The sequence below is a fragment of the Ochlerotatus camptorhynchus genome, unplaced genomic scaffold (genome assembly GCF_037179485.1).
Source record: "Ochlerotatus camptorhynchus isolate MF236.1 unplaced genomic scaffold, CSIRO-AGI_Acam_v1.1 ptg000361l, whole genome shotgun sequence".
NCBI lineage: Eukaryota > Metazoa > Arthropoda > Insecta > Diptera > Culicidae > Ochlerotatus > Ochlerotatus camptorhynchus.
Genome location: NW_027040849.1, coordinates 11,147,269 through 11,161,079, shown reverse-complemented (window position 1 = coordinate 11,161,079; position 13,811 = coordinate 11,147,269). Strand labels below are relative to the sequence as shown.

Here is a 13,811-nt window from a genome sequence, read left to right as displayed (position 1 = left end):
ATGCTTTTCGAGGAAATATTATGCCATTATAATTTTCCACTCACCTCTGATCTCGGAGAAGTTGATGAAATTTTCACTCATTGTTGCTGATTCGGTTTCTATTTCCCTTGTGTAATTGCGATGGTTCTTATGAATTTACTGCCTTCTTTTTTTTTCTTCACTGGAACCGCAATCAATTTTCTTCGGCACCGCCTGCTCAGTGCTCGACGATGCTCGCTACTGGTCGGACGTTGCAGGAAAATGCCAAAACACGAAACTTTTTTCTCGAACAAACAACTCGAGCCGCCCGCCGGTGGATGGATTGGAGGGAGGGTGGTTAGTGAAGGGGAAAATGAAGACAACTCCCGCGCGTTCAAGGAGATCAGCTGACTCGAGCCGATTATTCCGTCGTCGTAGTCGGCAACTCGCAATAACAACACACACAAAAGTAGGTGTGTATGCTTCTTCTTCCTATCTATTCCCGGCTCCTAGCTAACTTCTACACTTGAGGTCGATGGGGGTGGGTGTGGATAAGAGATAAGCGCGCTCAGGGAACGCGCTTTAGGAGAGAAGTACACTACCGTGTGACAAAGCGTCCGGATTCTTTTTTCACCCGTTCCGTTCACTATTCCAGTTTCATTAGCATTTTATGGTTTGGATTTTCCGGTTACTTCCACTACTGCTGGGAGATTGCTGCGGGAGCCATACTTCAATTACATAAACATTTTCCTCCGATTTCTTCTCCTGCACACTGCTCTCAAACCAAACACACGGAGCACAGCAAACGCTCAGGTGGAAATTTCTCGCTTCGTGTATGAGAAATAGGTGATTTTCGGTTGCACTACCAGAAGAAGCTAGTAATAAGAAGCGCTCAGGGGATGATTCCGTATCGAGGATTGATTGCTGCTGGGGAAATGAAATATGTTACCACTTATCGAAAAGGATCAAACTGTGCTTCCCCGTTGATTGGGTTCCAAATTAACAGCACGACAAGCACTGCGAAAATTCGGACTGACTGTTGCCGTGACCGCGCGTGCCGGAGAGCGTGTATGTGTGGAAGAGTGCACAAGGAAAATTTTCGCATTCAAACAAATTTGCAGTCATGGCCAAGGGGTGGTGGTTTGCAAAATCAATGCAGTTGAAAGAGATTATTGTCGTTTGGCGTGTCTCGGATTTCGAAACTTTCAAGGTGAACGGCATTTGCTCGTGGTCGCTGTTGTTGATGGGATTAAAGCAAACGGAAAATTCCCTGGCTTTAAACTCGATGAAGGTGACATTGGTTAGTTCATTTCCAACACGTTACGGGAAGGCTGATCATCAAAGCATCACAGTTTTTACGACCTACGGCTAGCCAGACTGTGTTAAAAACAGTTAGGCTGGTAGGAAAAGACTGTTTCGAATCAGATTTAGTAAATGTTCAAACTTTTATATCTAACCGTTAGCACCGTACTCAGCTGGTAGCGCGGTAAACATTTGTCTATCAACAATTGCTCTACCTGCTTGGTCTACAAAACACCAAAATAGCTTCAAGAACTCTAAAACCTGCTAAAACTGACAACATCGCGGTGAAATCGCCAAAAATGTATCGTATATTCGATATTTTTCAATAAATTACAACTTGAAAATGTAACTTCCTGTCGACGGTTAATTGAAAATTGTGGGAAAAAACAATTTCTTTCCAGAAAAAATACTAGGTAAATAAAAAAAAAAACTTGAAAATTTGGGAAAAAAAATCCAAAAAAGTGTTTAAAACTTAAATAACAAACGGTCGTATTCAATATTTCTTGAATATTTATCATTAAAAAGCTTATTAAAAATGCTATCTTCTGTGAGATTTTCAAGGTTGGGCATTTAAAAATTACCACAAATCATTGAACATCAACTTTAAAACAATATTTTGATAGTTTTAGTTGAAGATGCTTCAAATAACAGACTGAAGTGGTATTTTTAATACGATAGATGAGGAGGAGATGAAAGTATAGAATTGATAGTTCCGTTTAGAAGACGGCAGTGTGACAATTGCATGTAGAGAGTAGACAGCGAGCTAGGACAACTTTTAGGAAGGTATCATCTCGGTTTTATCATCTATCTTTACCTAACTCTCCTTTTGATTTTGAATTTAAAAAAAAAATATTGTAAAATTTTGCCAAGAAAATTGATTTTGAATGTTAAATAAAATGTTCGATCAAAAGCAGAACTGGTAAATATCACGGCCGTCATGTGACAATGAGAAAAAAGGTACTCTCACTATCACGATACGAGACTACCTATCATTAGCATTCTTGTCATTTTTCAATAATCAAGCACTCATGAGAATAATTCTTATGCGGTTTTGACATCAACATTTCTAACTGATTTAGATGAATTTAAGCAAAAAACCGTATGTAATCGATAGAGTGAATGTATTATTAAGATTTGCTCGGTACAAGTAACTTGAAACGCATTAAATGAGCTAGTAATTACGATGATCACAACACTGTCACGTTCTGTCATGACAACAAATTCTTTGAGATTTTGAAGAAATTTCTATCATCGTTTTCTCATATAATGATAGTAAAAGAAGTATCGTGAGATCTTTCATTGAAAATGACATTTGCCAGCCCTGATCAAGAGAGACATCAACTAGTGAAAATATCGACTTATGGAGAGTACAATAATTGGAAAAAATAAGGGACAACACTCAAAACATCAAATAGGACCAAAATCATTAAAAAAACACCAACAAACACTTCATCTTTAAAAAATTTAAAGCAGATTTTGAATAACAGATATCCTAAAAGAACTTTAAACATACATCAAAATAAAACAAAAGGGCATGGCTCATTCAGAGAAAGCATATTAAGAAATATCTATTACTGTAACGAGAACATGAAACTCAAGTTTTTTTTTTAATAAATATATTGAGAAATAAGTATAAAGTCTGGAACGCACAAAAATTGGCCATCTTCAAATTGGTGTATTTCTGTTAAAAATACATAAAAAAAACCTGAAATGCTGCATTTGGAAGTTGAGTGTATAAACAATGGTTGCTATGATGAATTTTCACCGTTTGCTCTTCACTTTTCAAAATGACGTCCAAGAATCCGACGTTCTCACACGCCAAGTTGGCAAAATTGCTGGATGTGGCCAAATCGACCGTGACAAACGTTTTAAAAGTGTTCGGGGAACGTCTGTCGACCGCCAGGAAGCGGCGGCAATCGTAATCCGGACGTGGCAGAGACGACGAAGAAAGTGGCAGTGAAATATAAGCGGAATCCTAACCTCTCCATCCGGGACGTCGCTGGCAAGCTCAATGTCTCCCATACTACCTTTGCAGCGGGCCAAGAAACGAGCCGGGTTGCGAACGTTTAAGAAGGTGAAGGTGGCGAACCGAGATTACAAATAAAACACTTCGGCAAAGCAGCGGTCCCGAAAGCTGTATACGAATCTGATCACAAAGTTCGACTATGTCGTCATGGACGACGAAACTTATGTGAAGGCGGATTTTAAGCAGCTTCCGGGACAGGAGTTTTATACCGCATCAGGAAAAGGGAAGGTGGCTGAAATTTTCTAAACCATCAAACTATCGAAGTTCCCGAAAAAATATATCGTCTGGCAGGCCATATGCACGTGTGGTCTAAAAAGTGGCATTTTCATTACTACGGGAACCATCAATCAAGAGATCTACGTCCAGGAGTGCCTGGAAAAGCGGCTGCTACCATTCCTAAAGCAACATAATAGACCTGTGCTTTTATGGCCGGACTTGGCGAGCTGCCACTATGGGAAAAATGGGGTACGATGCGAACAACGTGGTTGTGGTACCCAAAGACCTCGACCCTCCCAACAGCCCAGAACTCCACCCTATCGAACGGTATTGAACCTTGGTCAAACGGAATCTCAAAAAAAAAAAAAAAACTAATAAAACCAGCAGCAGTTTAAATCTAACTGGCGTTCGGCGGCGAATAAGGTCGATGAGATGACTATGCAAAATTTAATGGAAGGGGTTAAGCGGAAGGCACGGCAGTTCGGATTTGGCAAACCAAAAGAATAAACAAACATTTTCTCCTCTAAATATATGATTTGAATTACCAAAAGGAAAATAAGAACAATTTTGTGAAAGGAATTTTGACTGAAAGAAACGATTTTTTGTCGACCATTTTTTGCGCGTTCCAGTCTTTAGTTTCAACGAAACTGCAGCTAAAAATAATACATAATATATAATATTTTGAAATACCCAAGTAGTGACCAAACCCGTTAATAACACGATAAGGGCCATTTTTTGCAATTTAATGCTCATAAAGGTTGAACACGAAAAAATCCGGACACATAAAAAACGCTGCCATTAAGGTTTATTTTTAGTTTTTTTTTAACATTTCACTGAATCAAGCTAAGAGTGTATAGAATCACAGTAGACATTGGATAAGTCCAAATTTTTTACATCATGGCTTTACCGGAGCAAGCACGTCACGATTGGATCCTGCACGTTTGAAACGAAAATCCCGGTCTATCCGCACCTGTCAGTCTTCGATCAAACTCCTGGGCAGGAGTTTTATACCCCGTTGACTGGACGAGTGCCTCTGAAAAATGTAAAATAAAAAAGAAGTCGTAATTCCCCAAAAAGTTCCTTGTCTCGCATCTTCTGTGAACATGAACAAGCCAATTTACCATGAGGAGTGCCTATGAGAGAGACTACTGCCTTTTCTGGAGCAGCATGAGGTGGATTGCCTATTTTGGACGGACTTGGAAAGCTGCCACAACTCAAATTCCCCGAAAAAGTGGTACAGCGAAAGTGGCGTCACAGTGGTTCCCAATGAGATGAATCCGGCAAATACTCCGGAACTAAGGCCAATTGAGGAATTGTGGAGCCACATCAAATTGCATCATGGAAAAAACGCTGTTAAAAATTATCCATTGGGTATTTTCTCTTGAAAATTTGGTTAGAAGTAGTTTAGAGTGTATTGATTACACTGTATTTTATCGCTGTCAGTTTTTCGATAGTTGGAAAAAATGGCATCACCCGAAATGCAACGCCGGGAATTTATTTTGCGCTAGCACCTGGAAAATCCTCAACTCTGGATCAACAATAGAAAAGGGCCCATCAGCATTTGTAAACAAACCGTTCCAAAGCTCATTCTTCACAAATCGAAGGCCACCCACACAAACCAACACCATTATCGTGTAGATAGAAGTTTCCCCTATCCGATGATGGTGTTGGTTTGCGTGGGTGGCTTTCGCTTTGTGAGGAAAGGCCTTGGGAACGGTTTGTTTACAAATGCTGATGGGCTTTTTTCTATTGTTGATCAAGAACTCTCTCATGTGGACATCGCAAAACCACTCGGAATCGTGCAGTCACCGGTGAGTCGTGTGATTAAACGTTACTACGAAACTCTGAGCATGGAACGGAAGAAGAAATGCGGTCAGAATGGATGTTCTATTAGTGATCAGGATCACAAGCGTGTCGTGAAAGCGTTTAGGCGGAATCCCAATGCTTCGGTCAGGGATGTGGCCAGAAAGTTGAACCCGTCCAAGTCTTTCGTTCAGAGAGCCAAGGACCGGGAGGGACTGCATACGTACAAAATGCAGAAGGCTCCAAATCGTGACGAACGGCAAAATACGGTGGGGACGTCGCGGGCCCGGAAACTGTACACCAAGATGCTGACGAAGCCTCATTGTCTCATCATGGATGATGAAGGAAGTCAGGAAGCAGAAATTTTCAAAGTTGGCCAAGAAATACATGATTTGGCAAACGATCTGGTCATGTGGTAAACGAAGTGTGCCGTTCGGGACTACCGGGACTGTAAACGGGGAGATCTACCTAAAGGAGTGTCTACAGAAGCGTCTGCTACCGCTGTTGAAGCAACACGAGGGCCCCGCGATCTTCTGGCCGGATCTAGCTTCGTGGCACTATTCAAATGTTGTCCTGGAGTGGTACGAAGCCAACGGGGTCACTTTCGTACCCAAGGACATGAACCCCCCAACGCACCGGAACTAAAGCCTATCAAAAATACTGGGCTATTATTAAGCAGGCACTACGGAAGTATCCCAAGGAGGTCACATCTGAGGAAGACATGAAGAAAAAGTGGGTTTTTGTACAGAAGAAGCTGTAGCCAGATGTTTTACAGAACCTAATGAGTGGAAATAAGCGTAAGGTGCAAGCTGACGGTTATGGTATTGAAGTTGAATGAAATAAATATGCCAAAAGCTTACTAATGGGTTATATTTTATTGCCTGAAAGTTTGAAAAGGATCTGTCAGTTAGGCAATTTTCTACTGCGTTTTTTCCGTGATGCAATTTGATGTGCGACACCCTTTACTGAAGAAAAAGGGTGGAACTGCAATTGACCTGAAGGATTTCAAGCGGAAATCGAATTTGGCAGCCGAACAAGTGGGATCAGGACTCGTGAAAAAGATGATGGGCAGTGTACGAAGAAAAGTTCGAGCAATGGCCTATGGCAGGAAGGAGGACTGAAACAATGGTCTTATAATAAGCATAATACCTACTTATGTATAGCTGGTACATTGAACTATGAAAAATAAAACACATTTTTAAGCCCCAACAAGATTTTCGTGTCCGGATTTTTTCGTGTTCAACCTAAATAGGGCTTTAATTTTTTTATATTACCTTATATCAGCATTATATTACACTTTTACGCCTTAGAAATTAGAAAATCCAATCGGGAGGAGTTACCTAACAGAATCTTCCAACGAACATTGGAGGAAACTTCTGGGAAAGCTGAATGGGGGAACTAAAGAAAACAAATCGTTCCATGGAATTTCAGGACACTTCCAAAGGGAAGCCAGAAGAAATTATTTGAAAGTTGGATGACCCATCAAGGAGATATCCAAAGAATCTTCCGGGTGGAGGTCAGATGAAACTTCTGGTGGAAACTTAACAGAAATTTCCGGAGGATTTCTGTAGAAACCTCCTGGGATTTTCTGGCAGACCTCTGAAACAAACTTTCCTTAGAAGGCTAAACTCACTTTCAAACGAAATCGTACGTACGTACGTACAGAGGTAAGCTCTTTCATAACCTCGCAACCGGTCGTCTCTCCCTGTGCTCTCGATAGTCATAGCAAGTGAGCACGTTATTGGTTGATTGCGTCCTAAAAGTTTGATTAATTTTCAATAGTTTACTAATAATTACTACACGCAAACCAAATATCTATTACAATGAATGTTAGTTCCATTTCCTATCATCCTCTGTATATGAACATCGCAGCGAATGTTAGAAGTTAACCTTGCAGGCGATGTAATGGTTTTTTGCCTTTTTTATTTCGTGTTTGCCTTGATTTTTATGTATGACATGGTATAACAACGCACACCCTTGCCTCGAATCTCTCCAGCAGAAAAAGCATACGAAGTCGAGTGTGAGAGGAAATGAACGCTTCTTGTTTGCTTTTAGGCTATCCTTATTCAGAAGCATGGAGAGAGCAGTGGAGAAAGCACAGGTCTGATAATCGCAACGTTCGTTGTTCGAGTCCAGTCGGCAACCTTTTTCCTATTTTTTTTCGACATAATTAATTTACCTCACTAATACACTCTACATTTTTCGGTCTCCAATTCTCTTGCATTGGACCGCAGCTAGGTATATCGCATCCTCGGTTCATGCGGTCTCCACTTACATCCTCTGATGATGAATCCCACATAATTGTAAGCGAATCTTACATCCACCGGTTGGGTGTATAATATTTATACCCAACAAATTGTACAGCAGTTGTAAATCAAAAGGTGTAAAAAGAATTTTAATCAATCAATAACTGACCAAGTTATAAGCGTTTAACACCTAACACTATTTCGTTACACATTTTCTTAGTTTGCACCCCAGTATAGTCGTCAAAGACGTAGCTCTACGTCAAAACAAAATAATGTGTTGCGATATCTCTTCCACTTCTACGCAACCCGTATGGAATGTGACGAGGGCATCGTAAAAGTGAAAGAGCCAGCGGGTGCAAAACTGAGAGCTCTTCAAAAGAAACATATGAAAAAATCCTGAGTAAGGCTCTGCAAACAATTACTCAAAATTTTATGCAAATCAAAGAAGAAAGTCGAGTCTGATCGATTTGTAATTGATTTCAAAAAGGCGATCGAAATGTGTTGGTTTTTAAAAAAAGGCAAAATTAATGTTTTTTTTTAGATTATAAAAATCTCTAAGGATTGCAAAAGGTGTGAAATTCATCATGAAGAAACCAATAAAAATTCTGAGGAGGGATCCAATTCCGAGATAAATTTCAAGGGAATTGAAATTTGTGAATGTTTGCAAATACATTTCAAGGAAAATCCCGAGGGATTTCGAGTGTAAATTTCTGAGAATAAATCCTACGTAAGTAATGTAAAGTAATTACCAGAAATAATCCAGGAATTTCTTGAGTATTCTGCATAGAAATGCCACAAACTTGTGGATAAATTTTCAAGGTTACACCACAGAAAATCACCGGATTATATTTTAGAAACTATTGAAAGGATCTCTGGGGAAATTCTAGCAATATACACGGCCAATGAGAACGACTCAAGTTTAAGTTTAGCTTACTCATAATCGCCAAAAGTGCAGGACCTCAGCCACCTTCTATATGTCGATGGTCCCTTCAATGTCGACTTGCGGAGAGTAAAGGGTGGAACGGGCAAAAAGTTGTCACACAAAATTAAGTGCAGAGAAATAATGTTAATAGCAGACAGCTTACTCTCACATGAAGCCCTGATCATGTTGTGTTCACTCTATGCTTTGTCAAATACGAATTCACGGACTTTACGTCCAACATGAAGCTTAAGTGTGATAATTTATTAGCTGGGGAATGGTATTAGAAGAGGGTCGGTATCGGGGATGGTAGATAGTTCCGTTAAAGTACGGCAGTATGAAAATTAAATAGAAGTTGAAAATGAGCGAAGGGCCATTAATGCGACAGTACAAGTCAAACGCATACTTCTTTGCCTAACCCGTAAAATGTACGAGGAGATTGGAAGTACCGTAAAACGGGGTATCTTTGATAATGCGGGTAACTTTGATAGTATAATATAAAGAATAAATTTACTCGCTGTGCTTTTCCCAAATAAGAAACATTGGTTCCATATTGTAGCTTAGGGTATTTCCGTAGATATGGTATATCGTTTTTATATAGTATGCGTTGCATATTTTACAAAAATATTAAAAAACCATTTTCGTGTTTTTCGTCTTTAGATCTATAAGTGAACTGCTGGTCTGAGTTCCTCTGGTATATTCAATTGACCACTTTGTCAAGCAGTTTTGGCGTGACTTTCTACCAGTGATTACACAAAACTGGACCAACTAATTTCCATTTTTTTATGAAACGCACAAATATTAGCTACTTTTCTCGTGGTTCTAGAAGAAAAAGTCTCAAAATAATGTCAAAGTTCAAGTGGTACTAAACGTCATTTTAACTGCTCGAATGAAGTGGTTATTTAGAAGATGTTTCTGAACATACAGTCAAACAGTACGTAATGCTCTGAACAACTTCAATGACAGTTGTCCAGCAGTGCTCCCATTTTATTTACAACAATCTAATGCCTACGAGATTGTGCCGAAGGTATGTCGAAAATGTGTCGATGGATGTGCCCAAGCTGTGTAGAATATAATTCCGGCACAATGTGCTGAGTGCCTTACCCCTTGGCAAATGCTTTAATTTTCGTTCAACATATTACTAAAGAATTAACTCTTTGATCCTTAGTACTTGTTTTAAAAATATAAAATTTGAAAAACAGTCATTGCTGTAAACATTATTAAGAATATACTTTAAAAACTATCAATGTTACCCTGTTTTACGGTATGTCTTCAAATCTACAGGCTGTGAAATATTTCTAGCGATGTTTCATCACTATCTAGGGCCCCACGTTGCCGAAAGCATTTCCAGTCGATGGTGTATAAAATGTTATAAAGCAATTCTTCTTTACCCAACTATTGTGTTGCTCCTCTCGTCATGACCAACGGAGTCATCTCAGAGAGAAAGCAGTAGGGTGGTTGTTGCGTGCTGTACCATCATCAGCATTGTTGAGGGGCTACTCCCACCTTGATTGTTACATTCAAAGTGCACTTTTTGGCCTGTAGATTTAAATCTCCTCGTACATCGTACGAGCTAGGCATCAAAGAAATGTGTGTTTGACTTGTACTATCGCATTGATGGCCCTTCGCTCATTTTCAACTTCTATTCAATTTCCCTACTGCCGTACTCTAACGGAACTTTCTACCTACCCACTTCTAAGACCATTCTCTAGCTAATACATTATCACACTAAAGCTTCTTGTTAGATAGCATTTCCAACCAACTCATACAAGACACATTTGTACAAACACTCGCTCACGTAAATATTCTGGATGATGATGCCAGCTGTCACAAACATAATTGCCTTCAGCTCACCAGTACAAATCACCTGCCCACCAAATGGTATTCTTGAAAATTTAGTTTGATTTGTATTGCTTAAGTTGTCCTGAACTAATTCTCTTTCGGTTGCAGCATAACATTCTTGACTGCTTAAAATCAGCGTTCGCAAAGAAAGATTTAAATTTAACGAATGCGCTTGATGAATTTGAAACTACTGGTTTTTTTTTTGATCGGTTGCTATCTTAAATCAAAACTGACAATACTTTTCGTAGATACACACCTTTGAAAATTAACGTTTGATTTTTTTTCAAAAGCACGAAACAGAAATGAACTAAATTTTAGTTTACTACTTTTAGCTCGTTCCACCCTTTAAACCACTGTAATCCATTTTACTTGTTTAAACATCCTCTTTAGAACATATTCTGTTCAGTGAACGCTGGTATTTAATATCAAAGATCTTAGATTTTATAATACAGATCAAATAAATAATCGATACCTATTTCTAACATTCGTGTTTCTTCCAAAAAATAGCATTACATTCCATGAACACGAATGAATCATAAGTTTGAACAACAACTACGTCTCTACATTGATACATGATGTCGTTGGGCTCTTACATTTACATCTCTTAAAAAAGGTGTAGCACATTTAGCACCCTTCAAAATATATTTTCCACGCTTCACAGAGGGACGCGCCCGACAATAGCATCGCAGTTATCCGAATTTGACCAGCCTTCACCGGTTTTCCGTTTGCGACGCCGTGTCGATCGAGCTCCATCACGAGACACACCAGTAAGACAAACAACCGAACACACCATGCTTGTTGCTAGTCAACAGCATGCAGTCCTCCATCGCCATCGGCGACCAACATCCATTAGTTATCGATCTCCACCGGTTTAGGTCGCTAATCAGTGGTGCTAATTTCCTTTTGCAGCACTTCCACGCGGCCCAGTCAACATCCAGTAGCCACAGTTCATCTTCACTAATCATCGCTCATCAGCACGTTAAATCACTTTTGCACTCTTTTTTTTTTCACTGTTTTCCACTCGTTGTTGTTATCGTTTGTGAGCTTCACTCGGTTGCAGCTCAACCATCAATAACAACAGCACACTACACGAGTTTCAAAGCGACGGCGTCGTACTTGCGTCGTCGGTCGGGCACCAAATCAATCCCAGGGACCCCCACATTTCCCACACCATCTCCGGGGGTTCCGGACAGAGTGGTGCCACCGCCGCCGCCGCCGACTCACACCAAAATTTTGCTTTTCTTTTCACCATGGACTCTGTGGCTGGGGGCAGCGGATGGGTGGCTTAGCCTTATCGACACTCTGGCACTATCCCGGGGTACGCACTGCAAACTGGGAACGCATTTAATTAATGACGTTGTCTTGTCGTATGTTAAAATCGCATGCCACCACCCTTGACCCCGCCAACGGAGGCGACAAAAAATTTTCAACAAGATTTCCACTCTTATTCAATCAAACGAAAGCAAAATCACTTACACACACTGCACAAGGTTCGAATTATGAGGGAAACAGACACCCGACGGGGAACTATGTAGGAAGAAGTAAAACGGGATCGTGACCGCGGTCGATCGGTTCTCGAGGGCTACTACACACAGCACGCTCGCGCTCACGACGAAGACGACGCTTGGGGGGACATCAAAAACTACCCCTAGTGGCGCTGTTGCTGTTGGTGGTGGTGCTGGTGGTGATGATGTTGAACTCCAAAATTGTTGCTGTTGTCATTGAAAAAGAGACAACACACTATGGGCTAACTACAATTGCAACGCGCAAAAGGGGGTGAGTATATGTTTCTAGACGTGGTGGTTGTTCTGTAGAGGTGGTTTAGCGGATGTGGCCTACATTTGGCAAAATCTAGCGAAAAACTGAACTCAGCTCCGACGAACACAGAAGCCAGAGGCTATCGAACCAGCTACCGGGCGTTCCGTGCTTGTGAAGTTCTTCACGGGAGCAGGCGAGCGAGTTAATTTTTTTTTTGTTTTTGGAAGAGAGCGAGAGTGCTAAGTTTGGAGCGGGAGAAAATGGACTCTGACGGAGAGCATGAGAGACCGCGACACGATTGAGAAGAGGCGATCGACGGTAGAGCGGGATGGTGGAAATAATGTTTCCAGAAGCAATGTGGGATTGTCGGGGATTTTGGACGGCAAAACAGGTGCAGGTACTTATCAGTATGGATATATAAGTAATGGTCATTCTGGTACTTGGACAACAAAGAATAATTAAAACAGGGTAGTTCGCAAATTATTATGAATATGATCTCTTAGAACTTCTTGAAAAAGCATCTTTTAGTATGATCTTTCAGAAGCTGCAAATGCGATTTGAAAATAAACTCAATTTTGTGTCTATTCCACCATGCAGAATGGGTACATAATTTTTAATATCACTATATTTTTCGTTGATTTTGAAACAAGTTGCATTGTAAGCAATTTCGTTGTTTATGTCGACTATAGCTCAAAATTAAACGAGAGGAGAGTTTACGCGACAGTTAAAATTCAGATTTTTTTTTTTCTTGGTCCTTGGAAGAAGCTCAGGGAGCAATGTATGAGTTAAAGGAAATATATACAGGTTCAAAAATGGTCATAAAAATGGACACAGCTTTCCAGGATTTCACAGAACTTCTCACAAATGCAGGAAACTTCATAAAGGCTCAGGAAGCTTCGAATAAGTTCAATGGATAGGAAAGAAGCTCAGGGAGCTTTGGTTGAGTTCATGGAACTGAGTTTAAGTTCAAGAAACAATGTGAATGTACAGGATCCGTCATAGAAGTTTAGGAAACTTCATAAAATGTTGGAGAACATTGTTGATATTCACGGATTTTCAATAAGATTTAACTTGCGTCCTCTGAATGTTTTTAGAGTTCTTGAAAATTTAAATGGCTGCTGAAGTATTATTCCAACGGCGCCGGTGGTGTAGTGGTAAGCGTGATTACCTCTCACCCAGAAGGCCTGGGTTCAATCCCAGTCGGCGCCGCCGGGATGTTCTGAGGCATAACATCTCTGATCACGCCTTCCTTCGGATGGGAAGTAAAGCCGTTGGTCCCCGGTTCATGAGTTGATGGGTCAATAGGTAGGGTCCAGGTGTGGGAGCTGCCTTCCTGGCACGTCGGTAGCATTGGTGCTCAGCACGGAAAACAAGATCGACGGAAAAAAACAAACCAAAAGGAAGTATTATTCTGAAGATCTTTTCAAAATTTCAAATGTCGGCTATCAGTGTTCACTTGGCTGTCGACAGAAGAAGGCCACTCTCGATGTGCATCGCGCGATCGTCTGTTTACTCGGCAGCAACCATTGTGTGGTCGTCCTCATTGTTCTTCATCAGCAGTTCTTTTGGTCGATGCGTCGTCGACTTTGGAAAGCAACCGTTTCGTGATGAGTGTGTGGCTGATGACCACGTTTTGCGTCCATTGCTTCAATGGACGCACTATGCCCCCCATTGGCGAATCTGCCATACCATGAAATCACTTCAAACGGATCCCGTTCTTATGGAGGAGGCTTATTGGATA

The 13,811-nt window shown here is 40.7% G+C and overlaps 1 protein-coding gene across 8 annotated transcripts in view; it reads right to left on the bottom strand.

The window, feature by feature from the left end:
- The window catches only part of Eip63F-1 (Ecdysone-induced protein 63F 1), a 289,880-nt gene that overhangs the window by 127,794 nt on the left and 148,275 nt on the right, over positions 1 to 13,811 (bottom strand). The window contains exons 1-2 of one of the 8 annotated variants that reach the window (XM_065231908.1): positions 11,789 to 12,173; positions 45 to 882 (exon numbers count right to left, since the gene is read on the bottom strand). The exons of 6 other annotated variants lie outside the window; for them this stretch is intronic. In XM_065231908.1, the coding sequence (XP_065087980.1) occupies positions 45 to 81 (37 nt within the window). In that variant the 5' untranslated portion in view covers positions 82 to 882; positions 11,789 to 12,173. Of the gene's footprint in view, positions 1 to 44; positions 886 to 11,788; positions 12,174 to 13,811 lie in introns of those variants that run through there. One more of the 8 variants, XM_065231909.1, reaches the window with a different exon arrangement.